At 44.3% G+C, this 26,927-nt stretch overlaps 2 protein-coding genes across 3 annotated transcripts; one reads left to right on the top strand and one right to left on the bottom strand.

Annotated features, from left to right (window-relative positions):
- Nucleotides 1-549: 549 nt before the first annotated feature.
- On the bottom strand, nt 550-26,869 carry LOC121068780 (meprin A subunit alpha-like). Of its 2 annotated transcripts, XM_040554312.1 has the most exons (15): nt 26,413-26,869; nt 25,209-25,925; nt 24,679-24,924; nt 12,601-12,624; nt 12,436-12,489; nt 10,709-10,749; nt 10,548-10,623; nt 9,563-9,680; nt 8,379-8,554; nt 7,951-8,172; nt 6,914-7,060; nt 3,742-3,957; nt 2,952-3,425; nt 2,615-2,788; nt 550-642 (listed from the first exon to the last, which is right to left on the bottom strand). In XM_040554312.1, exons 3-15 carry the CDS (start codon nt 24,815-24,817, stop codon nt 599-601), a joined length of 1,905 nt encoding a protein of 634 aa, XP_040410246.1. In that variant the 5' UTR covers nt 24,818-24,924; nt 25,209-25,925; nt 26,413-26,869; the 3' UTR covers nt 550-598. The 2 variants fall into 2 exon arrangements, with proteins under 2 accessions (XP_040410246.1, XP_040410247.1); XM_040554313.1 differs by lacking the exons at nt 24,679-24,924; nt 25,209-25,925; nt 26,413-26,869 and adding an exon at nt 12,721-13,003.
- On the top strand, nt 14,444-15,514 carry LOC121068782 (taste receptor type 2 member 40-like). Its single transcript, XM_040554315.1, has one exon. The coding sequence runs from the start codon at nt 14,531-14,533 to the stop codon at nt 15,482-15,484; it is 954 nt and encodes a 317-aa protein (XP_040410249.1). The 5' UTR covers nt 14,444-14,530; the 3' UTR covers nt 15,485-15,514.
- Nucleotides 26,870-26,927: the final 58 nt, after the last annotated feature.

The raw sequence follows: 26,927 nt of genomic DNA, 5'->3' as shown, positions 1-26,927 counted from the left end.
CTGAGGTTATACTAATGCAATATAATCTTGTATGCACAACATATGCATCCCCAAATGCGCCCCCAGATCCAACCAAATTCCCATTCTGCTTTCATGAAAACTTCTCAATAATGTTGAATTGGGTCCAGACACAGATGAAGGTAGGGAAGCATGCTGTTCTTTAAGCAGCAAACAAACAAGCTGAATACTTATGAGTGAGCATTATCAAAAGCTGGACCTGAGGAAGTCATAATGGCCATGGGGAGTGAAAGAAAACCCTGGAACAGGATCTTGGAAAGTAAAGCACTGGTGGTTTTGGCTAGGCAAGGCTGGACAGAGAGACTTCAGACTCAAGAACTGGGACGGAAACATTGCTAACAGTGAAGATAAACAGACAGAATGAAACCTAGGAAGAAAAAAGACTGGATATAATTGAGAAGCAATTTTCTGCTTGGGCCAAATTAATCTGCGGGGAGTGTGTGGGTCTTAAAACTAGCAGGGATGAATAATTCAAAGTCTTAAAATACAGAAGCCACAGAATATATGTGTTTGGTGAAGTAATATATTTTATCTGTCATGAATGACTGCTTGTACTTGTAGTGAAGAGGCTGAGAGCACTTCAAGGACGGACTGGAACTTCAGTTGTAATCAGAGGAGTGAGATCTGCAGAAAAAGACAAAGAAAGGTATGAATTCAGTGCGTGGTGTATATAGTACAGTTCTATCAGCTGTGTTGGGCTGACTTCCAGGCTACTTTGAGGGCCAAGTAAAGAAGCAACAATAATTCATCCAAATAGCTCCAGAGGCTACAGCAGCACCAAGCGAGGCAGCTGGGAGGGGAAACTGGAGTGGCGGAGAGCAGCAGGCATGCGTGGAGCTCTAGTCCATGCCCTTCTCAAGGGGATCCTGAGACTGGTGACCTGGAGGAGACTGGGGTGATAGGGTAAAGGGCTTGAGCCAGAGGTGATGTGAAACAGGGCTGGGAGCTGAGGAGAGGGAGAAAGGCCTGCTGTGAATTGGGAGGCATGGGGTAGACCCTCAATGGTTATACAGAGACTACCTCCAACTTTCATCAGAGGGCAATGTAACAGTGCCCCTGAGCTTTTAGGCCCTCTGGTGTCAAAACAAATGTTGAAAAGCAGAGACTGCACGCTTAGACCGGAGCATAATAGTTTTAATGTCTATAAATTATTCTGAACAAGTTTGTAATTGGAGCCTAAACACAGTCTTCTAACAAAGCTTTCAATTTCTTAACTACAATTTCACCTAGCAGCTGCAAATGCTTTCAGGCACACTGGCACCCCTATCACACAGTGGGACTGAACAACCCTCAGTGATTTGCTCCTGGTACAAAACACTGTCAGGGAAAATACAATGAGGCCTCGGCTGCTTTTTTGTTGTTGTTGCTAACAGGGACTTGGAAGAGTTGCTGAATGCCCTACATAACCTGCAGGAAGGCTGGACCATCCTGCATGCTGCTGTATGCTGCTTCTGTAGCCTGCCCTCAGCATTTTTATTAGGCAACACATGTTCCTGGTTAAAGATTCACGGAAAGCAGCTTTCCCATTCTGCCAAAGCTCTTGCAGTTTCAAAAGTGTTTCCATTCTCTGCTGGAATGAAAACAAGAACTTTGCATAGGGTGTTTTTTTTTTTTTTTGTGAAGAGCCAGGGAGAAATCCTCCTGCCAGAAAAGTTCAAAGCCTGGTTTTCACAGCCTTTGGCCACCTGGAGCGATTCTGGATCATCACAGCACACTCCCAGCTGTCTTCTCCTATCCAAGACAAGTGCTACAACCAGTGTAATAGGGTCAGATCTGGTTTAATGATTGTTTACTTATACACTGTTCCCACTTTCCAGACACTGATATTTTCTGAAGGAAACTCACATCAGAAGAGTGATGTCAGTGATGGATCCCTTTGTATCCAGTGGAGAACAACGGATCAGGAGAGTAGTTAATCACAACTATCTTGGGATGGGTTAACTGCTCTCCAGAAGTACCCGTTACTCTCAAATGACCCACCAGAGAGTCCAGAAAGTTCATTTTAGACACCTAGAGTGAGGCAAGATGAACACAGCTGTCTGGGGTGTGGCTGTGTCACAGAGGATGGGCATGCACCGTCCCTTTGGCCTTCTCAGGGGGGTACCTGCCCACCAGGCTGCTGCCTGCACCAGAGGCTTCCCACCTCCTTTGGCAGAGCAGAGCAGTTACACACATTCGAGGCAAAAAATAGATCCTTGGGAGAAAAGCTTTGGATCAAAAACTCTTTCTGATAATTTTTCATGGTCCAAAAAGAACCACTTCATTTTCAAACCACAATTTTCTTAAGTAGAAAGTGATATGGGAGTGGTTGCAAATAGCAACACCATTAAGAAGGCCGATCTTCAAGACATGGAAGTATAATCTAACCTGAAAATCTGATCTTCTGGGATAAGAGAATCAAAATTATCAAAAGGGGTTTGTACTGGGTATTCAAAAATCCAGGCACCTCAAATCACTAGGCATTTAAAAGTCATGTTCCTAAAATAGATGTTTCTAGAGGTTTGCCTATCACCCTCATCTTTTATGCTTTCCTTATAAACAGAAGAGTATTTACTTACTCTGTTCCAGTTGGGATTCTAATAATATGGTACTGTACCTTCAAAATCAGCAAAAATGAAAAGATCATCATTTTTGAGGAATTTTTTCCAGTGCAGCTCCCTGTGTGTCAGGAACGTATTCCAGCCAACACCTGGGCTCATGTAACAGTTGCAGGCAGAAGAGAAACTTCCCGTGATAGATGGCTTGTCCCACTGCAGGGTGTCATTTCTGCCTGTTGTGCAAAAATATACAAGTAATTAAAAACCAATCTCCAGTAAAAGCAGTAGTGTCACATGCAGGACAAATCTATCTCAGTCTCTCAGCTTTCAACACTTTCCTCCAGCTTGACAAAATCTCTGCATTTGCATGTTTCTCCCTGAAGCACTCTGACTTACCGTACACTAGCTGCTTTGGGTCTGTAGTAAAGCTAAGGCTGAGGGACATCCTGTGAATTACATCAGGGTCTTGATCCAGAACAGACAAGATGACCTGTCTGTGGCCGGCCGGCCATTCCAGAAGGCCGTCATTCTGACTGCTGCAGAGGTGGAAAGTGATCCCCGTGTAGTTCACGTAGGGCGATGAATTTCTCCCATGAGGATACAGCTGCAAAGCAAAAGCATAGCCTTCCGAACTGTAAAACACGGGGCTCGCGATGTAATCGCCTTTTGATGTCCAGTTAAAAAGGGATGTGAAGTTCCTGATGTGCCAGATGTTGGTGGGGCAGTTTGTCTCCGTCAGGCTGGTGTCGTCGATGGCAATCCCGCCTGCAGACGTGGCTGGATCTCCTCTGATGCCCTGAAAACCGTAGCGGAATTTGGTTTGGACACTGAAGGGAATGTTGGCCAATTTCCAGTGATGTTCTCCATCGGCTGGAGGGTAAAATAAAAATATGTGAGAAAGGAAAGTCCAGGACATGGCCCTAAATCAAACTGTGTCTTCCTCAAGCTCCCCATGATCTGTTTGGATAGTGAGTGATGCCTGGCACCCACGCTAATGCAGGAATTGTCTTAAGGACTCTGCCTCTGGGCCACATTTTGTTCTCATGGGCGCTAAATCTGGAGTTACTCAATTGAAGCAAATAAAGGTTGGATTTACACTGGGCACTTTCATATGATAAGCCATGCCAGTGTTGTCTTGCCTCAATGTTTGCCAGCACTTCAGATATGAAAAAACATTTTCACTTACCTGTAATAGTGTGCAGCTTTTCCATCCTCCTAACACTTCCAGTTCCATCATCTTTCTTAACCCAGATTACTAGTTTATCTTGTGGACTTCCGTTTAACCTGTAGAAAAACTGAAGGCATTTCTCTTTCCTCCTAGGATAAAGGATGCGAGATTCCAGAAGAGCTGCCTGACCAGCATGTCCCAGTTTTGTATCGAAGCGCATGAAATATCCTCTGTCTGGTAAGCACAAAAAAGTGTTGTGATGAAACATTTTGATCCATTCAGTAATTAAATGACTGTTAAATAAACTTTAGTGCAGTTTCCAATCTTTCATATTTGGTCTGCAGTTCTATCTGTGGGCCAGAGTGGTACCTTGTCCAACTCATTGATCCGTCTGGTTACAAAGCTTGGCTGCCTCTGGATAAGTCCTGATCTATAAATTCCAATTTTAATCAGCTTCTTGAAGGTGCCTGAGCAACGCTGGCCATCAGCTTCACCTAACAGCCTCAACACATCCCCTCCCTACAGGGGATGCATTTTCCAGCTGCATCTCTCTGGGCATTTCCAAGTACACTGGGGCTGCATCTATGGGTTTGCAGTTTTCTGTTCAGGAGCCGAGCGATGCAAGCAGCAGGGACCACATGGAGAAGGCTCTGGAATTGCTGCCTGATGCTGCTGTGAGCTCCAGTGCTGATCCCAGCTGCGTGCCCGCACTTGGATCTGCTCCCACCAGCACTGCTGGCCTTCTGCACTCAGTTCCCTTACAAATTCCCAAGCAAGCTCCCCATTTCCAACCAACTACTGACCCGTTTATTCTCGGGAAACTTGTGAGGCAGACTGCTTAGGCTCTATACCTTCTTTCTTTTTCCCTCCCCCTGCTCGAAGCCGAGCAGTTAGCTATCTGTCAGCAGCCACGAGCAGCAGGAAGCCGCTGTCAGCTCCTCTGCCACATGCACCATCACACAGCCAGAGCCCACACGCTGTCAGCAAACCGCAAGCAACAGCCAGCGAGCAACAGCCAGCCAGACTCGTTTCTCTAGAAAGAAGAAATTTCTCTTTCCTTGCCAGCAAGCCAGCCTCCGATTCATTTTGCACGGTGGGTCTTCCAAGTGCTGGTTTTTGCATTCTGCCTTACACCAGCTGCACATCTGCCCTCTTGCCCAGGCTGATACAAACCCACACGTGAGCCGAGAGCAGCCACATCCCCTTGCCCAGCCTGCTACCCCTCTCACTGAGCAAATTTCCTATAGCCACAGAATCTACAGGCTGTAGCCAAACACAGCATTTGACAACAAACATGATCCGTGACCTCCCAGAGCCATCTTTCGCTGTCTCCTCCCTTGGAACAAGTCCCACAGAAATGACTTTCACTTCTTTTCAGTATTTTTTTTCCTCTCTTGCACCATGAGGGACTTTTGTGAGCAACCACAACTTGCATTTTGGGAAGAAGATGTGCCTAACTGACTGCTTGTACCCAGACAGGCTAGGCTCATGCCTGTGACTTTCATAAGAAGCTTTTTTGCTAGAGGATTTGGGGACCCAGCAGTGTGCTCTGGTGGCCAAGAAGGCCAACAGCATCCTGGCTTGTATAAGAAGCAGCGTGGCCAGCAGGTCTAGGGAGGTGATTGTCCCCCTGTACTCAGCTCTGGTGAGGCCGCACCTCAAACACTGTGTTCAGTTTTGGGCCCCTCGCTACAAGAAGGACGTCGAGGTGCTCGAGAGAGTCCAGAGAAGGGCAAAAAAGCTGGTGAGGGGTCTGGAGAACAAGTCTTACGAGGAGCGGCTGAGGGAGCTGGGGTTGTTTAGCCTGGAGAAGAGGAGGCTCAGGGGAGACCTCATCGCTCTCTATAGGTACCTTAAAGGAGGCTGTAGCGAGGTGGGGGTTGGTCTATTCTCCCACGTGCCTGGTGACAGGACGAGGGGGAATGGGCTAAAGTTGCGCCAGGGGAGGTTTAGGTTGGATATTAGGAAGAACTTCTTTACTGAAAGGGTTGTTAGGCATTGGAATGGGCTGCCCAGGGAAGTGGTTGAGTCGCCATCCCTGGAGGTCTTTAAAAGACGTTTAGATGTAGCCCTTAGTGATATGGTTTAGTGGAGGTCTTGTTAGTGTTAGGACAGAGGTTGGACTAGGTGATCTTGGAGGACTCTTCCAACCTAGACGATTCTGTGATTCTGTGATTCTGTGATTCTGTGATTCTGTGATTCTGTGATTCTGTGACTGTCTGTGCGGCACACCCTTGCAGTGTCTAATTTTTCCCCCACTGCCTTTGAAAACAACAGAACCCTGCACAATTCCTGTATCCTGACAGCAAGCAAAACACTGCAGAGCTCAATACACTTGTATTTGTTCAATATATGTTTAAATGGGTGCATCAGAGCCAAAGCCCTGATCGAAAGGACCCTGTACAACACTGTCCTTGGAAGAGGGGTAATCACTGCTGGGTTGTTTCTCAGGTAATCCTTCAGCCTCCCTGTGTGGTGCAGCTTGAACAGGCTTGGAGCGAGCAGCAGCTCCACCTTCCTGATGTGGCTGTGCATCACGCAGCACGCCTCCCTCGAAGAATTCTCCTGGGGGTGTTTTTTCCTGCACCGCGACACGCTGCTGAAACTCATCTCCCTGTTTTGATGGTTCCGGACTGGTTTCAATATTGGAATTTGTTTTTAAACAAGATCTGTGTTTTGTGATATTTGCCTGTGCATAGACTTTTGCAAAGATGCCTGAAGTGAACTCCTGTACAAAGGGGAAGTGTTTCTTAGCTTCAGTTAAAAAATAAAAACCAACTCAAAATACTGTAATATATGCATAAAAGGAGGAGAGTCTCATCTGACTTAATTGGGTGGAGTTTCAACAAAGTCAGCTGTGGGAAATGGGTGGAGCTCCCTGAATTTCAATGGAACTGCTACCAACTTGCAGCAGATAAATCTCAAACTCTCATTTCTTCATGATGTTATGATATAGAGAAGAGATTTAAGGAAGGGTTAAAGATTTCATATGAAAATGATTAGTCTTTCCATTTGAAAATTCGAGAGTCATGTTTAGCATCATGAATATATTGATTAACATTAATAGTAGGGTATTTCTAAAGACTTAATTACCTCTGTCCATCTCACATCTTATTTTCACATCTTACATTTTCACATCTTATAAAAGCACGGTGAATTCTAATGACAGTCTAAAAAATACATCTGTTACCTGCACAGTTTCCCACCAAAGTATGGTCTTCTTCTCCTGATCTGCCCAATATGTGGTCCCAATCAGCATCATCTTGTCCACTTTGCACCATCCCACAGATATTGATGTATTCAAAGGAGCACTGGTCCAAGAAGGTGAGGCTCGAAGCTGCCAAGAACAGAGTAAAATATGTTTTGTTCATTAATATCAAAAAAGCCTTGCCCTGTTAGCCCCATTCCAGTGTGCTTACGTGCTGCACTTAAATTCATGAAATACGTTCTTAATACAACTGAAAACTACACAGACTTTCACATCTACCACTCTGTTACCACACATAAATTATTTTTTCCCCTAAAAGAAGCATATTATCTCTTTTTCCCACTCTAAGCTGGATATTTCCTTGCATGAACCACCTTGGCCTCTGCATGCCAGTTCTCCCTTTCAGATATTCATCATTTTCTCTAAGCCTGTTGGGACTAGGTTCTGTGGCCCATTTCTCACTTCAGGGTGTAAATCAGAAGTAGTTCTGCTGAAACTAGTGGAAATGTTCAGGTATATGTTAACAGTAAGTCAGTACCATACAGAATCTGGAATGTTTACTTTCATGCTTTGCCAGTGAAGCTGGAAAAGTGATTATCCCAATTCATGCTCCTGACCCCAGTTGTCTTATCGAACATCACATAGGCAGAAAAAGGAAACTGAAGTACTCTGACTTCAGAAGCCCTAATTTCGGACTCTCATTGCTTGAAGATTTTATCATCAACAACATGAGATCGTCATCCATGAAGGAAACAGTTACTATTACAGGTAATCTTATGGAAAAGCCTGGGTGAACAAAAGCTATTAAAAGACTCTTGATTCACTCCAATGGTGTTCTGTAATGACATGGGAATCCAGCCGCCACGGAGCTCACTGCTGCATAAGAGCTATAGTTTCTTTTAGCACTGTAAAAGGATCCCAAGAGTGAAGTGTTCTTGCTCCTCTCATGTGACTCCATCCACGTTATCATGAAGCTTGAGAAAGGGTTTTCAAGTATATGTGTGAGAAGATGAACTTACTGCAGTTGTACATGCGATTCAGCTTCAGTAAGTCAATCCTGCTCAAGTCCAACCTCTGCCCAATAATCTCATTAAATTCAGGAATTTTTGTTGTAATGGAAGGGACATTGCTGTTGATGTTGAAAGAATATGGTCCATAGTGCAGGACTGACTCATAATCATACGGGGTATTGAGATCATCAAGGAAACTATCATTGTGTTTGTCAAAGGCATATGCAAAACCTAGACAAAAACATATGCACATGATTAGGCAAGACCAGAAATAAAACTTACCACATAACACCATTTCAAAATGCTTTACCCATGCCTAAATAATGGTCCAGTTGTCAACAACTAGGCGGTCATTCTCAACCAGAGACATTTTAGCATGGTGAAAAAGGGGCATGCTTCTACAGATAATTCTCGAGCGTGTCAGACCTGCATTCTACCTTCAATAATTTCATCCCACCATATCTGAACATAGTCGTCACGATCCGTCCGGGATTGCTCGTGGTAGAATCCCAAGGCATGCAGGACCTCGTGTTCCACTATAGCTTTATAGTCACACCCCTCTCCTATAGACACCGTCTGGCCCCTCTGAAGATCCCCCACATAAGACCAGCGCCTGTAAGGCAAAGACTGAGATATTGCACCCATTTTCATAATACCTTCTATGATTTGTATTTATATTGAATAGAGCTGTTAATCTGCATGGGATTTCTAAACAGTAGCTGTTGTCCCCAGTTTCCTGATGGTCCTACTCAGCGAGCAGGGAGGTCCCCCACCTAATTTCAGACACTCACAGCACTGGCAGCTGCTGCTGAGTTAGCTTCCCTGGCACCTTTACAGTCCCTGGACGGTTACAGGCATTTGGGATGTAAGCCATCAGACCTATTTTAGACTTCTATTTTAGGCAAGAGGGTTTATGGCTTGGAAGAGTCGCCTCCTCCCCACCGAGTGCCAAGGCAGCCCGCGGTGAGCTGCAGAGTGTGGGAGGTGCTGGGTTCAACGTTTGGTCAGGTACCCCCCCAGTTCAGCCCCTAAAAGCAAGGAGCACGTCCCGTGCTGATGCTAAGACGCTGGTGACATCCCCTGCCCCTAACAAACACCAGGAGGAAGTTGATTGTTTTCCCTGAAAGAATGCCAAGAAAGGGGTTCAATTCAGTAGCCAGGATATGAATGGAAATAAATTATTATAAAATGTTATATTTATATATATATATATATATATATATATATTATATTTATATTACATATAATTAATATATATACTTTATAGATTATTTATAACATATAGTATTATATGATGTATATTATATAATAATCATAATATATACTATATATACAATAATATTATAATATATTACTACATATTATAATACATATATTTATATATATTATATATATATATATAATAAAATATTATATTAAGAGAACATCAAATGCAGATAGCACCTTTGCGTGGTTAGTCTGTCTGCATTGGCTCCAGCATAACGCAAAGAAGCTCTGGGCCTGAAATGTGGCTCAGGTATTTATGCCCTGTGTAACAGCCAGAATGAAAGGAAAGTCTCATTATTGGAAGAAAATCAGATCCAGCAAGGTGGTACAAGCCAGGCTGTTAATACAAAATTACCCATCCAGCTTCTCAAATTTCAGGTAAGTCTGCTCGCCTTCGTAGGGCTTGAAATCAATGCAGGACTTCAGCCTGAACATGTCAAATGCCTGCAGGACAACACCTTTAGCATTCAGATCTGAAAGATACAGCAGAGGATAGCAGTAGCAGTTGTACTTATTTTATAAAAGAATAAGTAGCTGTAATTCTAAATATGAACAAGCATGCATTAGAAATCTAAACATGTATAAAAATATCTACTTGGATCAGAGATTTTGTCAGATCCCGTAGGGAAAGATAATAATTTTATTATCTTTATTAGATAAACTGATCAAGCTTGAAAACAAACAAACAAAAAACAAACAAACAAACAAACAAACAAGTAGGCTTTTGGACATCTGAGGCACTGCTTGGGTTTTTCTAGGTACTTTTAGTGCACATCATTGTATTATCTGAGCTGTCGAGTATTGTAAACTTCGAACTTGGGACTGGTAAACACAGGAGAGATCCATAGGATTTTAATACTGTTTTACTATTTGTTTTATACCCGAACTGCTCAAAATTTTAAATAATACCTAAAATTAGATGAAAACAAGAAGGGAGAATGCTCTGAATGTTTTCATTTATAAAATATCTGCATTTTCCTGGACTGGGACTGGAGCTGAGACTGCTACAAAGAGATAAGCCATGAAGGGTGCAGTAGATCAACACACATGTTCTTGAGATTAGGATTTCCTGACTCCGTTATCTGGAGACCCCAGCCAGATACACTGACATTAGTTAAATGAGCTGCTCAATTAGCATCAGGCTCATTACTGCGACTGTCACATTGACAACAAGATGTGCTGGAGCAGAGTTGCATCACTCAGTCTGGCCAAGAGTAACATAGCATTAACAGGGCATAACTCAATAGCAAATGAAACAAAAGCAGCCCAGAGAGCTGTACAAAACCAGAGTACATATAATGGAAGCCATACAGCACTACTACAATAAAAAGACTTATTACCCAGGCTGCCAGCCAGGATGTAGGGGATGGGAAATTTCCATCTGTAGGAGTTGTTTCTTAGAGCGTTCCTCTCCAGCTGTGGATGATATTAACATACTGGTGTTAACATTTTAGCCCAGCTCACACTCTTAGTGGTGTTAGTTTAGACGAGCAACACTTACCGGTAAGATAATATCACCCTCAAAAAGCTGCCTTCCTGTTTCTGAAAGGAGATAAACAACCATTTAGGTCAGGGCAACACATCAAGAACTGCAGTACGGTGGGTTTTTTTCAAAGACCACACAATTTATCATGAGGCTGCCTCAACAACCAACCCATTTCTCCGTAAACAGCAACCGCCCAGCAACAGGCAACAAATAGCCATCAACACCCTACAGCATGCCAGTCCGCCACCTGCAACAAAGGAGGATTTGGGGTTGAACGAAGATTTCCATAACCATTTTATAATACCTGCCCCAAGGAGACTTTGCTCTTTTTCCTAGACTTGTATCCTGAACCCACCATGGGCTTCAGAGCATTGTGGATATTTAGGTAAAATGGTATTTGTCCAGAAGTTAGGCATCTAATAGCCCTATGGCTAACCTAGACTAATCATCTGGGATGCTCATAAGATCAAAGGAGAAAGACAAGGATTCTGGAGAGGGAAGGGGTTCATCCCTATTTTTCAAACCCCTGAGCCTGAACTAAGCTCAGATTCAAGCAATTCAATCTAAATGCCTACCCTATGTATGTGCTATATGTCTCAGATACACCTGCAGCCACCCAGTTGCCTAACCATAGGTGTCTGGTGCCATTTAAGACACACCAGGGTATCCAAGATATCCACATAAGCTGGTAGATACGGAGTCTGGGAGACTTCTTCCCCTTCTACAGGTGCCACAGGAGATGGATTTGAGCTGGCAACAGACACCTGTGATTTAAGCAGCTGATCCACATCTACCATGCTTTAAAAGCACAGCACTTGAGACTCTTATTTCATACTTTCAGTTTTTTAAGGTGCCAAATTCCCTGTCCAAATCTGAGTCCAAGCCCCAGCCACTGTATGGTCCCACTAATGTAAAATTATTTAATGCCCTTGTATAGGCACAATCCCAGCACAGACAGTTCATCTATAACCTATTTCTATAACCTTTTGTTATAGAAATATCTTATTCTCCTCACATATATACAAAGAGAAGAAAAATAATAATCTAGCACCATGTGCTCTGTTCTGTCAGCAAAATCAGAGGAAACCTATGCCGGAGCACAAAGCAGATAAGAGTCCATGCCAGGAAATGAAAACTCTCTCAAGGCAACACTGCTGAAGCCCTGTGGCAGGGCTGAAGGTACTTAAGATTCGGATCTTGGCCACTGGTGATGTGAAACCCAGCAGCTCACTTAAGACGAATGCACATCAACAAAACAGAAGTCGAATTAGAGCCACTGTCAAGGTTTCTCTGGTGGTGGTATGGCAGAAGAGTGCAGGGGTTTTTGCAGGTTTGGTCCAGCACAGAGGTTACTGAGCCTTGCCCAAGAGCCGTTGAGTATGTTTCCAAATTTAAGAGTAAGGTATTGGGCTTCCTACAAAATTAGCCTTATGGAAATTTCCTGGCCTTTCCATCTTCCCTTTCCAATAGGAAACTTATGGACCTTTCTGTCCTCTGCCCCATGCCCTGCTCCTGCCTTGCCATCTTCTCCAACTGTTACCAGACTCCACAAGGGAGGTCTCCTTCTTTCCCCCTAGAAAAAGCTAGGGGTCACACATTTTTAATCATCCTGCAGTACTTACATATTGGGGACTTTGCTCACCTAGGAGGGATCTTTCAGATCCCTGACGTCTGCCAGACTTGTAGTCGCCCAAAGGCTATATAATAACTCAGCATTCTGCTTACTTACTGTCCTGACTTACCTGAGTTTGTTTCTGGGATGTCCTTTCTAAGCTGCCCTCCATCAACAGCATACACTGTCAAAAAAAAAAAAATCCCTAAATTAGTCACTAAATGACATGAATTGGTGCAATTCCCCACGTGATGACTGATAATCTTCCACTAACATAAAAACATTGCGTCCTTACCTCTGTCATCAACAGAGTTTGGATCTGAAACACAGAAAGCACAGTTTCAAAATCACAGACAAATGCAGTGAAATCTCACCCTGATCACGAGCCAGAAAACGGAGGAGAAGACGGGAATACCATAAAGGCAAAGGAGCAGGTAGCCAGTGCAGTGAAACAACATATCCTCCAGGGATCCATTTCGGAAGACTATCTTGTGCTACCTGCTGGTGTAGATAGTGTCCTGTGGGGGATTAACCTTCAGAAGAACTGATAAGCCATCAAAAAATGATAAGCATAAGCCATCAGAAAAGTTGAACTTTGAAAGGAAGAGCAGATTTTAATCTTATATATAGCCATAAGCAAAAACTGATAAGCAATCTGCCTCCCCATAATAATTAGTCTTGGCACATTAACCGTTGTGGCATTCAGGAGATATCAAACTTTTTAGTATTTCTGTGACTTCTTCAGAGACAATCTCACTTTTTTTTTTTTTTCTGCTTTACAAACCATCCCGGCCCCATCCTTACACGAGGCCAACAAAGCTGCTGAGAACGGAAGCAACACCCTCTTCAAGACAAAGAGGCTTAAGGTTTGCAGTTTGAACGAATAATTCATCTTAACAAAAAGGTTTAGTTGGTGGTGTTTTTTTTTTTCTATTCCTGGAAACATCTTGATGCAAACACATAAACCCTTAGATTTTATGTATGTGATTTTTGGGGTAAAACATCATCTTTAATTTAAAAAATTGTGTTATTTTTGTAATCAACAGAACATCAGCCATAAGGTTCAAACAAAGCATGCTAGTTTGGGTTTCTTCAGGAGACCTCAAAGGGTTTGTCCCTCAGGACAGGGGTGCAATGAGGGGTCCTGGCATGGTCCCATTGACGTGCCTATGAAGCCATGTGCTCCCAGTGTTTTGCGTGGGAATCCCCCCCAGGGCTTTCCCTGTGGACACAAGTCTCACAGGCCAGGGTGAAGCAGGACAGGATATGGATTTACTTGTGCAAAAACATTTCAACAGGTTAATACTGTAGCTAGATCTTAGTGAAAAAAATGCAAATAGGAACATGTGATAGTGACACTCCGTGAGCTGTGTTTGCATTTATATCCCCCAGAAGACAGGTGCTTCATTCTGAAAAGAGAAGATGCTGGTGGTTTATTCCTTGTAGCTATTTGTTGAGATTAACTTTTTTCTACTTACATCACAGCATCAGCCACGATCTGGTTGGTTACCGTGGTCTCAATGGGGAAGACTCTTTACACACCCAAAGTCTATAGGAAGTCTGTGCTCTACAGAGCTTTCCACAACTTGCTTGTTAGAAAACAAAGTAAAGCAAAACAAAGCAAAACAAAACAAAACAGGTTTTCAGGACCTAAAGTCATTTGGAATCTTGAGAGAAGTTCAGGGTGGAGGGAGCACAGCATGGTCCCATCCCCTAAATTCCTCACATTGCTAGTAGAGACTGTATTTGGCATATGGGTTCTGAACCCTGGCACAAGGACTCATGCTTATGTTTGCTCCTTTCCTTCATATGCTTCAGTTTAAGCCTTTAAAAGAAATTACTGCTTACCCTGAACTGCCTTCCCCCTACCACGTGTCTGTTCACTTATGATTAAAGCGTTACCACCAGGAAAATGAAGATGGATTTCGGTGCCCTCGGAGAGTAAAACTGCAGAACTGCACCTACATTGTTTGTGTCACCAAACACAGCTCCTCTGGGCTGAAATTCAAATATTGAAGACTGGCACTGATGCCAGGTAAGGGAATACCTGCCACATTTACATTCCTGCACCTGCGCTGCTCTGAATAGGAGCAGCACCAAGGTCTGCCCCCACCGCCAGCTCTATAAAACTTCTGTTCCCATACGTGACGCTCAGGGAACAGCATCTGCCATCCTGTGCTGAGCATCGGCACAGCAGCCTGCGTGTCCACCACCCGTCGTGCAGGATGGAAGCTTCCCACTCTCAGCAGCAATTTAATGCCACCTCATACGATACCGCCGTTATGGTCATCATCACACTTCAGACCTTTTCTGGCATGTGGATCAATGCTTTCATTGTGGTTGTGTTTTGTGTTACCTGGGTTAAAAAGAAAAGCTTTAACTCCAATGAGAAGATCTTGCTGTTTCTGGGATGTTCCAGGTTTTGGTTTTTGTGTGTGACATGGGCATATACCATTACTTCAACGATATTTCACTGGCAAATTTATATCAGCGGGGTAACCCAAATATTTGCACCTCTTCTGTGCTTTTCAAATTCTTCCAGCTTGTGGGTTTCTACCTGCCTGTATGTTTTTTATTGTGTAAAAATTGCGAATTTCAGACACGTCTTTTTCATCTACCTGAAAGTAAAAATTGACAGGATTGTGCCGTGGCTGCTGGTGGGTTCAATGATTTTGTCCCTGGTCATGTGTAGCCCTGTCTTTGACATTACCAATGAAGTGAGCTGTTGCAACCTCAATTCCACCTCCCTAGAATATTCCAGGAAACTGAATGAGAAAACGAACAAACAATATTCCTCTCTTTTTTATATCTGCGGCTTTGGGTTTTCCATAGCATTCATGATAGTCATCTTCTCTGCCCTTCTCCTCCTCTTTTCTCTCTGGAGACACAAACGCAATATGCAGACAAGCTCAGCAAAGAATCTCAGCATGGATGCCCACATCAAAGCCATGAAATCTCTTCTGTCCTTCTTCTTCATCTACGGCATCAACTTCGTATGTTTGATCATGACAATGATTTATACTAGTCGGGAGAGAAATCCTGTGACGTTTCTCTTTTTAGTACTCCAGTATGCTTTTCCGGCTTTTCATTCCCTTATTCTGATTTTCAGCAGCCCCAAACTGGAAAAGATAGTGCTGAGGATTCTGCCCTGTGTGAAGTGCAAGCTTTGCATAAGGTAGGAAGTGTAATAAGAGACAAAGCCCATGAAAAATTCTGACATTTTCTTCTTAAAAACAAGTCACTCAGTCTTTAATGCAGTTCTCCAGCCAGTGCAGGTGATGTAGATGTGTTCTCTTCTCTATCTAAATTAAGAACACTTAATTACAATTCTTTGAATTAAATCATTATGAGTTAAATAAATTATTATTATCATTTGATTTAAATAATTCTTCAAGTTAAATTACTGTCAATAAAATAATTTAGATCTGGTCTATGGGCTAGCTGTGAAAGGGGGATAACAGTATCAGAGTACTGTGTACCTAAAAATGCTTCCATATTTGCTGACTGAAACTACTTAGCTAAACATATTCATATCTATTTTGTTTTACAAATCATTTCTGCTGTGGTTGTGCACTTTGTCATATTATCAGTTGTACTACTATCATGCACTGTGTGTGAATATGTAAATCACTCTTACTTATCAGAGCTGCGAGGGAAAAACAGTGGCAGTGAGAGGTGAGGAGCGATGAGAGAGGAGCAGCCCTGGGACCCCAGGTCAGTGCAGCAGGAGGGCAGGAGGTGCTCCAGGCATGGGGCAGAAGTTCCCCTGCAGCCTGTAAAGGACCACATCAGAGCAGATCTCCACGCTGCAGCCCCTGGAGGGCTGTGAGGAGGAAGAAGTGGCAGAGACAATCTGTTATGGGCCAAGCACACCCCTCCAGGCACCATCCCCTGTGCCACTCGGAGGGGAGGGGGCTGAAGAGTTGGGACTGAAGGAGTGAAGTTGAGCCTGGGAAAAAGGGTGATGTGGGGGAAGATGTTTTGGTTTTGTCTGTTTCTCACTATCCTGTTCTATTTTTAATAAATTAAGTTAATTTTCCCAAGGTCAAAGTTGGTTTTTTTTTGTCCTTGATGGCAGTTGGTAAGTGATCTCCCTGCCATTATCTCCATCCATGAGCTTTTCCATCTCATTTTCTTCCCCCAGCCTGCTGAGAAGTGGGACTGGGGGAGGGGCTGAACGGGGTCTGCCAGCCAGTGAAGGCCAACCCACCACAGCAGATTAGCTGAACATGAAATAGGTCCAGCACAAGCAGAACGTTTTTCATGATGTTACACCTCAGGTGTTATACCTCAGGTGTAACATCATCCCAGCTGGACACGGATTCACCCTAATAAAAAGTAATCAAGCTTTCTCTCTGCTGTAATTTCTAGGACAACCTTTAATGTATTCCTACTAGCAGAAAGCTTCTTGGACCTTTTCCCCAGATAAAGGAGATGCGCTCATCCTGTAGGAGAGCAGCGTGAAGGGCTCACTGATTTCTATGTGCTATTAGAAATCAGCCCAGAAGGATAGCTCTCCTCAGAGAACACGAGTGGTCTCAAGACACTAATTTGAAAACCTGAAATGAAGGACAAAAAACTTGGTTTGTAAGCTCTTTATTTTAAGGGTTGCCTCTTCCATGGGCAAAGAACATTCCCTTCCCTCTTCCTCTCCATCCCCACAACAATGAAAGGGGAAGAGATTAATAAGAAAGTTTTTTGTTTGTTTTTGTTTTTGTTTTTTACCAACCATTACCTTTCACTCTTTTCTGGCTTTTCCCGCACTAGTAAGGCAAAAAAAATACATTCATGTTGTTCTGCTAAAAAGAAAAAAAGGGCCTGAGACATCTGATCAAAATTAGCCAGTCAGAGCACATTGCCTTTAGCTGTTTGCCTTTAGCTGCAATTGCACTTCTCAGACCAGATGCCAAACCCCATTGAGCCCTGAGTCCAGTTCCACAACAGGAGAAACTGCAACACCCACGTCCCCCAGGAGAGGTGGATCTTAAATGCCATCTGGACACATCTCCCCACCTAAAGGCCATTAAAGGACAGGCATCATCATACCTCCCTTCTTTTCCTGATGTTGCTCACAAAGTTGATCCTTTAACATGAAGTCCCTTCACAAAAAGACCACAGATTGTCCTTACTCCCTACAACCCATGTCACAACACCCCTCAAAAGCTTGCATGCCACAAGGCTCCACATGCAAAAATAACATCTTTCACACAGAGAAAAATGCAGCTCCAGCAAAACCACACTGAAGATACCTTTTTCCATCTTTGAAAGTCCCATAAGGAGAGGGAAAGCAGACACATAGGTGTCAGAGGTCAGTATGAATGGCTGCCCAGTGCTGGCATGAAAAACTGCCTTGGATCAAATTCCAAGTATTTTTTTGCAATCGAGAAGTGAAATAGTTAAAAAATGCTTTTACCATTTTTTGATAAGGGTAAGGGATGAAAGAGGGATAGCTCAGGAGTGGTTCCATGGATTCCTGTGAACATAGATATAAAAATGGCTGGGGGTACTGCTGGGGGCACTGCTAAAAATAAGGCAGTGCTCTAACTGTCTTGGCAGTCACAAATGTCTGAAACCAGTAACAAGGGAGCATGTATTCCCTTCTGCTGGACTAAGAATGGTAGATATAGGCTGTTAGACTCGTGTCCAGTGAAAGGTCAACATCAGAGTCCCCTGCAACCAGAAGAAGTAACTATGTCCCACTGCCAAAGAAAAGAGAGAGGCACCACCAGAGGCTACAAGCCCCTAAAGACCCCCCGTCTGACTCAGGACCAGAAGCAAACAAGCAAAGGGCATGGACATCACTACTGTGAGCAGAAGTACAGTCTCAGGTGATTTCCTCAGTCAAATAGGAACAAAAAGATTTCCCTCCCAAGCAATATGGGTAGCTGCTGTCATTTCTATAAGTATATATCTATTTCAGTGAATTACAGTATTAGTATACTTAAATACCTTCTGCAGTTTTCTGATATATGAGGTCTGATATATATAGACACAGAGATGGACAGAAGCACTCCTACCTACTCCCTAAGAATGACAAAATTTACAGCACATCATAAAGATGCATTCTTGTGGTCAACTGCTTCTGTTGTTCATCCATATTTCACCTTGCAGAAGCATCTGAGGTCTGCCAGTGTCTTTGCTCTGCACTGCAAGTTCTCATTGGCACCAAGTAGGCAGGGCACGCTACTGCTTCCCCATTTTCTTTCGATTCTTCTTTTGAGCAGAGGTTGTGTAGTTCTGCCGAGCACATGATGAGTTTCTCTCAAACTCTTCTTTCTTGAGTTCCCAGTCTTCATCTCTCTGGTCCAAGGGGATTCCTTTCGTTGCAGCTGTCCTGCGATAGTTTCTGCTCTCCACCTCTGCTCTGGGGAAGAAAGCAAGAGTTTATCTGTTTCCCCAGAGGCCCCACCAGTCTCACTGAGGGGCTCAGCTGGGCCCTGTGTGCCACTGGGGCTGGCTGGACCCATCTGTGTCCTCATGGGGCAGCCCCGGCCTCTCCTCAGAGAGCCCGGGCAGCCCCGCCACCATCACCCACACACTGACACCTCACCCAGGTGTAAGAACAGAGTAGTTCTGGTGGCAGGGGCCTACACAGACCATCAAGTCCAGCTGCCTGACCACTTCAGGGCTGCTCAAAAGTTAAAGCCTACTACTGAGGGCATTGTCCAAATGCCTTTTGAGCACTGACAGCCATGGGGCATCAACCACCTCTCTAGGAAGCCTGTTCCAGTCTTTGACCTCCCTCACAGGAAAGAAATTTTTCCTGATGCCCAGCCAGGGGGCATAGGACAGCACTTCCCTCTCCATTCCCCTCCTCAGGAGGCTGCAGAGAGCACTGAGGCCGCCTCTCAGCCTCCTCTTCTCCAGACTGGACAACCCACGTGTCCTCAGCCTCTCCTCACAGGACATGCCTTCCAGCCCTTTTACCAGCTTCATTGCCCTCCTCTGGATGCATTCAAGGACATTAATAACCTTTTTATCTTGTGAAGCCCAGAACTGCACGCAATAGTCAAGGTGAGGCCACAGAGAACACTAAATATAGCTGTAAGGCCTGTCTTGGAGCAGGCAAACCATTTTGTCTCCCTGCAGAGTTCTGGTTTTGTAACTGCTTATGGAGCCCTGACAAAAATATCACCAAATGTCTGCAAAAAAAATCTTTTCCTGCCATACAGCAGCACCCTCACATCTGTGCAGGGGTGTCCCAGCTGAGAGCACAGAGCAAAGCCAGCGGCTCTGCACAGACATGCGCTGCACAGCGTGGGTTTAGTACATAGGTTTGTGCATATATATATGTATATACGTATCTATATGTGCCCTGGGTTCATCCAGAGGGAGCCTCTGCTGCAGTTTGGACTCTTGGCTCTTTGTGGGCAGGATGGCAGCAGGCGTGGGCCACAGGTCTCAGTGCTGCCCTGGCGCTGCTCCCAGCAGCTCCGAAAGCATCCAAGGTAAAGCTGTGGTGCACAAAAAATTAATAAACCTGATGCAAATTACATGTTTGTTATTCAGAGGCAGCTCTGCATTTGAAGGCTGGTTTCAGTGCTTTGCATGTCCATGCAAACCTCAGCGAGTGGTGCAGATACTCTCTAGCAGAATATTCCTAATATTTATGTGTTAATAACATTAACGTGTTGATACATGTAATATTTACATGTGGATGCAAACAGCCCTCAGCACAGAGCAGTCATTCTGGCCACATGTAGAAGCGTGTGTTCATGCAGCCAGCAGCACCACGGGCAGGCACACAGCGTGCAAGGTGCATGGTGGTGGTGGCAGGGAAGGATGAAAAGGGATTTAGGAAGGATTTGGATGCTCCTCTCACTGTTTAGATATGCACTCCAGCCCTGCATTTCGCACAGCCCCTCAGGCTGTTATTTTAAAAATCTCTTTTACTTTCTTGGTACCTTTTTGCATGACAGGCAAATATTCAAGGCTGACAGTGATGCTGTGTAACAAAATACTCCTCACATTTACATCACAATGCAGCCAACAGGGTGACCAGAGGACAGATCTACTCTGTGCTGCACAGCATTAGCTGAAAAATTTATTTTGTGTTTGCAGCCAGACCAGTACTGCCCAGCTCCTGCCAGAGCCTTAGCAATGCCTGGAGATGGACATAACCACTGGGATCTTCTGCACATCTGCAGAAGCAGAAGGTAATTGTGATTACACTACAAATACCAGTAATTCATGCTAGTTAACTCCATCTGCCGATGTGAGGAGGTGAAACTGTTGCATGAGGGTGAACACTTCCACAACAGCTGTAAATTATAGAGGTTGGACTTATAAAAATGGCTCCCAAACTCCGTTGACAAAGTTTTGGCTGCTCTGGCTGCCCGCAGGCTGCATTTTTGCTGTGCGGTGACCGTACATTACAAACTGTCCAAGGCACGGGCATTCAAAGAGTCTTTCTGGTTTGTAAGTTGTCACAGCCCTTAATCCTGCACCTCTCTGAGGTCTCCATGGTGGGAGATTTGCAGCCCTGCTTGGTCTGGCTGCTTGAGTCCCCCAAGGGACAGACACTGGGTCCATCTCGCTTCACTGCACTGTCACCTCCCCCGTGTCACGACCACAGCCTGTCACCCTGGTCACCAAACCTTTTGCAGCTTTGCTGTAGCTCAGCACCATGAGCACTCACACCCTTTCCTCCCGCTAGCCACGCTCCTGGCTGAGCTGTGCATGGCCACAGGGTGAGTCAGACCAGCACGTGGCTCTGAAAGACAACTAATCACTTTTTCCACCCTAAATTAGTCATTCATCTCAGAAAACCATCCACCAGCTACGTGAGTCGCCTTAGGCTGTCGCCTCTCTGCTCATCTGGTGCCTCAGACTGGATGTCAATCATCCTATCAACCTTCCTGTCAACCATCCCATCAATCATCCTGTCAATCATCCCATCAATCATCCTGTCAATCATTCTTCCAGCTGCCTCCACCACCCATCCCAGCCATGAGGACACCTCTGCCTGCTGTGGGCATTGCCCATTGGTGTGATCCAGGCAACCCCCCCTTTGCTGTCACCTCACCACCGTGGCTCTGGGGCACAGCCAAGTGTGGAGCAAATTCTACACCCTTGGCAGAACTCGATAAACAGGAGTTCGTGGTGAGGTTAGTGTAAACACGACAGCAGCTGAATTGGGAGTCAATTGCTATAAATGATTCATTGAGGGGAACAAGTCTGCAGACCTTTCACTCTCTAGGGAAGAAAGTATTTACCTGTTCGGATACAGAAACTACACAAGCAAAGACCCAAGAATAGTATAAAGAGAAAATCCTCATTAAGATGAAAGCATTAGGATGGATGTGGGGTGGGCAGGTAACATGCAAAGGTTGCATCCTCTTCCACAATAACCAGAGCTTAGAAACATGAACGCGTGGCTCTCCTAGAAAGTTGTTTGCATGATAGTTTTGCAAAATCAGAGAAAACCTCAGGGGAGGAAAAAGCCTTTGGGTGCTCTCAGCCTTGGCACTCTCAGGGAAACAAATCGTATTTCTTGCCCAGGGGCCCCTGCTGGGCATGTTGTGGAGTCCTGTAAAAGGCTCTGAAATCGAGCTCATCAGAAAAACAAAACCAAAGCAAACAAACAAACAGACTTGTTCCATTAGCTGAAGTTACATATGCCAAGACCGAGGCTTGAGATCTATTTCAATACAGATTCACACAGATGGAAATAATTTTGAGCCAGATCAGTGGGGATATGTCAGCTGAAAAACACAACTGGTTGTTTTGAACTATTAAAAGCTTAATACTAATTGTACATGATGCCACAGTGATAACTATAAGGGTTAAGACAATCAGGACTTTTCCAAAATTAGAAAGTAACACATCCAGCCACCCTACTAACAGATCAAATGGTATAATTTTCAATAGCTATGTAAAAAGAAAAAAAAAGTGTGTCAGTTTTTACCACAAATCTTGTATATACACTATCATTACCTGGTAAAGGGCTGTTCTTACACAATTTAACCTGTGCAGTCAGCATTCACCACTCTAAGAGGTTAATACTTGTGGCATTGTTAGTTCTTCCTTTCACTTCCATTGCTCAATAATCACTTTGTAATATCCTTACAAAAACAATGATGTCATGAAGTTGTAACGTTTTTGAAAACATACCAAGGCAAACCATAGAAGGCAGTGCAATAAGAAAAGACTTCACAATGGCTTCCCCGTGACAAATACCTGTATTTGCTTATCTACTATGCATTCAGAGAATCATAGGATCACAGAATCATTAGGGTTGGAAAAGCCCTCCAAGTCTGCTCCAACCGTCCCCCTACCACCAACGTCACCCACCGAACCATGTCCCTAAGCACCACGTCCAACCTTTCCTTGAACACCCCCAGGGACGGTGACTCCACCACCTCCCTGGGCAACCCGTCCCAATGCCTGACTGCTCTTTCTGAGAAGAAATGTCTCCTCATTTCCAACCTAATTCTCAACAGCTTTGACAGGCTTAGGCAGAAAGATGAATAATGAACTCATATTCATTCCGGCCCTATATATGGCACTCAGGATCATCGTCGTCTACCATGCTGGGAACAGCTACCACTACTCACGTTTCTAAGAACTTGGCACACTCCTTGTGTCCATAGATTTCCGCGAGCCTCCTGGGAGTGTCGCCGAAGAGGTCTGTCACGTCCATGGCCGCGTGCAGGGAGTGAAGTGTGCGAAGTGTGCCCAGTCTGCCCGACTCAGCCGCAAAGTGAGCCGGGGTCCAGCCCGCGTCGCTCCTCAGGCAGGGCCGGGCGCCGTGAGCCACGAGGAGCTTAACCATCTCTGATTGCCCTGGCATGGAGAGAAAAATGGGGAGAAAAACTCCAAAACGAGGCTTTATGCCTTCAGGCTGCAGGAGACAGTCACCACACACTTGGTCATGAATCCTTCCAGTCATGTTTTACCCGTGGCCTGGCCATTTTATTTATCGAATAAATGATATTCATTGGAAAATGCTGATTTTTTTTTTTCCCAAAGTAGACTGCTTCCAGAAGTATTTTACAAAACGAACAGCAATAAAATCAAAAAGCTTCCTGCTACTTTTGGAGTAGTACATCTCAAATGGTAGGCTTGGCGGTGCTAGGTTAATGGTTGGACTCGATGGTCTTAGAGGTCTTTTCCAACCTAGATGATTCTGTAATTGTAAGTAATCCTTGAGTAACTGTCAGTTTACTATTTCATTTTTTCATTTTATTTTTTTTTAGCTCAATCCAAAATAATATTTAACATCAAAAAGTTGTGAACAGCTTTGATAAAACAAAAGTTTGATATGAGATAGAGAAATAACTTTTCATTCAACATCACATTTTTCTAACTTGTGGAATTGCCTAAAGAAACAAAAATAAAGTTATTTCTACCCGACTAAGCACGGCCTTTGCTGAGTGAGGCTGTTCCCTGTTGCATGCAGGCCACGCCAGCATCTCACCATCATTCCACAGTAACCCACCACTGTGTACATGTGGTTTCCTTGGGGCCACAGATTTCACTGCTTGTTGTATTGGATTTATCAAAAGGCCATCACAGCATTTATAAGTCCTCGTTCCCTGATTTCATGCTTTGGCAGTTTACATTTCAGTCACGTTAATGTTTCATATATAACGGTTATGTAAATTTATATACACATGAAACAGCTTTGTGAAAATCGCTCGGTTCCCTATTCTGTTGCCCAAATGAGAAATCCATCAGGTGTAAAACTTGGTATCAGCTGTAAAGCAGCAAACTGATTTCTGAGCAAAGGCAGGTGTCATGATCTGAGATCCCAGCATATAGCAAACGCTGCACCACACATTTTATGGTGTGTACAATTACACAGTAACTGTATTGTTGCATTCTCATCTTTCCTTTGCAGGGCTGCAAAGTGATATTTGACTTTAACAGCTCTGGTCCTGTGTTGGCCATTTGATTAAACGGATGGGAGAATGGGAGGGCAACTGTAATTAGTTTGTTCTATTTGTTTTGATAAATAACTGTTATAAACACAGTGGGTTTCACTTTCTGCTCATTTGTGCATGTGCACGAGACACAACATCTCTGCACCGTATGAGGCCACCTCCTAGAAAATTATTCTGAGAGACAAGCGGACATCCTGTATGTACATTTATACACATGTTGTGGAATTGTACATGTACCAAATCCACAGTTTTCACAAGTGACAGAAAAAAAATTAAAGATCTCTTTGATGGTAATCCCATATATTATCTTGTGGGCACATTTCCCATTTAAAATGATATTGCCTTTCTCTTTTTCCTCATTAAGGACAAAGGGATCAATACAAACTGTGACAATCAGCTGTATTAATTGCTATCATAGCAAGACAACTACAATTGTGATGCCTTTTAGGACACGGTTTGCAGAGGTGACAGAGCAGGGGCGCCCTTACCTTTCGCAGCAGCCCAGTGCAGTGGGGTCCTGTCGTTCCAGTCCACGTCCTTGTGATTTGGGTCACAGCGCCCCTTCCTCAAAAGCTCTTTCACCAGGTCATAGTCCCCCACAGCCACGGCTTCGTGGAGCTCTGTCATGCTGCACGCGTCAGAAAAAAACTGGTAAAGGGCAACGTCATTTAGTGCATGTTCATTGATGCATCAGCTCCTCTCATTTAAAGCAGTTTTACCAGGTCGGGCAGTGTCTGGATTGAAAAGAGACATGCACCGTGAGAAACCAGGATTTATTCAAAAAAAAAAAAAAAAAAAAAAAAGAGAAATGAGAGAGGAAGAAAAAAGTATTTATTATCAAACCAGCGATCACAGACTGATGGTGACGTTTAGTTTACAGTCGTGGAAATCTGGAGCAAAGTGCAGCCCTTCATGTAAAGGACTCGTAGGCAAAACCACGTTGCACTTCTCAAGAGTGTTGCTAAAGAGCAGCCAGCTCAGGCCAAACATTGCCATCGATCTGTTGTCACGCACTTACCCTGGAAACTGGCTCCTCCCTTGCCAGTGCTGCAGATTCGTTATTGGCAGCATTTTAGCGTAAGGAAGGAAAAGTCTGGTGAGTATCTTCTGTGCTCTTTTGTGCAAATAGCCTAGCTGTGCCATGTCACTTAAAATGCTTGTCTCCATAGCTGTGATTTGCACTTTCCAATCCCATAAAACAGATCCGGATGAAGACATGCAAGCAGATCTTCAGCCCCTACAAGGCTATGGGCTTCAATGAAAAGGGGAGACCTGCTTTGCTGGCAGGGCACTGAAGCAGCTTGCAAAGATCCCTACAGGATCCCATCATCCTGGTGATGGAAATGCTGCCATATTTTCTCCAGTCTGGCCAAATCAACAGGGGCAAAGCTTTTATATTCCCATATCAACAGCTAGTCTTGAGCCAATTAGTCCAGTCCCCTTCAGAAACTTGGAAGAGTTTTAGGACTTTATCCAGTTTCTGCTTCACTGACATTTACTTCATGGAGCAACATTCACAGCTTGCAGCTTGGGAGAGTGTAATTTCCATGCTGAGCACGTTATAAAGGACTAACATCAGAGTGTGCAGAGGCTGATGCCAGGGAGGTTCCCAATCCTAGGGGCTGCATCCTGGGAGCCAGAGGTAGATGGGGCTGCTTCCCTGCTCCTGGTTCCCATATACATCCCAAACACATGCCGGGATGGAGAGACACACCACCGTCTCTACCCAGCTTTCCTGTTAAAAAAGGAAAAGAAGTAAGTAAGTAAGTAGTAAAAAGAGAGAAAGAGAGAAAGAAGGAAGGAAGGAAGGAAGGAAGGAAGGAAGGAAGGAAGGAAGGAAGGAAGGAAGGAAGGAAGGAAGGAAAAGAAGAGATATGAAGGTCAGAGGAGATCCAAGAGGAGGAGCCATACATGACAGGGGGACAAGTGAACACAATAAAAAATATTATGGGTTTTGGTGCTCCTCAGTGGGTTGCAGAAGTAATGTTGGCTCGAACATATCTGTAGCTTCAATCACTCATTCACCTCCTTCTCCTTGCCTCTCACTTGCCTTGAAAAACCTGTTCCATGATTAATCAGAAGTCTTCAGATCAGTCCTCCGACACCTCTCATTGCCATTAAACCTACACTGAAAACGATACTAAAGTGTGCATCCAGCTCTTCGCTGAAATGAACATTGGACAAAAATACAGATTAAAAAAAAAATGCATATTTTCACATACCTTTGTTGTTCCTTTCCAAGGAAATGCCAACAAAATTCAACAAAACATAACTGAAACTTCGAGCTCCCTTCTGCTCTGCTAACTTCAGGTCACGCTCACACAAACACACACGAAGGGTGAGGAACTAAACCCAATGAGCCCATCCCACGAGCTCAGCAGCTCTCCAAAGAGACAGTCCGTGGGTTCAGTTTCCTAAGCAATTTAGGCCGATCTGAATTTTACCTACCCTCCATCTCTCCCTTTGCTAGCCTTAAGGCTCGTGGGGCCGTTGATCCCTCTGAAAGCTGACCTTTTATTATCGCTGCTGGGTTTAAGGTTAGGGTTAGTTTAGGATTAGGGTTAGGGTTAGGTCCCAGCCTGCAGACCACGCTCATGCACCTGTGCCAAGCTGGCACCATCGAGGGAGCAAACACTGGGACTATGTAAAGAGGGATGGGGGCAGATCTGCTCCATCAGTAGGGACCTGAGCTCAAAATCCGCCTTAAACCACTCCAGCAGCAGCACCCAGAAGCGGG

The sequence above is a fragment of the Cygnus olor genome, chromosome 3, assembly GCF_009769625.2.
Source record: "Cygnus olor isolate bCygOlo1 chromosome 3, bCygOlo1.pri.v2, whole genome shotgun sequence".
In the NCBI taxonomy this organism is placed as follows: Eukaryota; Metazoa; Chordata; class Aves; order Anseriformes; family Anatidae; genus Cygnus; species Cygnus olor.
The sequence above is the reverse complement of the archived record's forward strand: the minus strand, read 5'-3'. Positions and strand labels throughout refer to the sequence as shown.

Excerpts from the sequence above, each read along its gene's own strand:
- LOC121068780 (XM_040554312.1), bottom strand. The coding sequence starts at position 24,817 with ATGACAGAGCTCCACGAAGCCGTGGCTGTGGGGGACTATGACCTGGTG. Across the intron at positions 10,750-12,435 it reads CATCCCAGAAACAAACTCAG|AAACAGGAAGGCAGCTTTTT; the intron begins GTAAGTCAGGAC and ends ATCTCCTTTCAG. Across the intron at positions 7,061-7,950 it reads GAATCGCATGTACAACTGCA|CTTCGAGCCTCACCTTCTTG; the intron begins GTAAGTTCATCT and ends TGTTCTTGGCAG.
- LOC121068782 (XM_040554315.1), top strand. The coding sequence starts at position 14,531 with ATGGAAGCTTCCCACTCTCAGCAGCAATTTAATGCCACCTCATACGAT.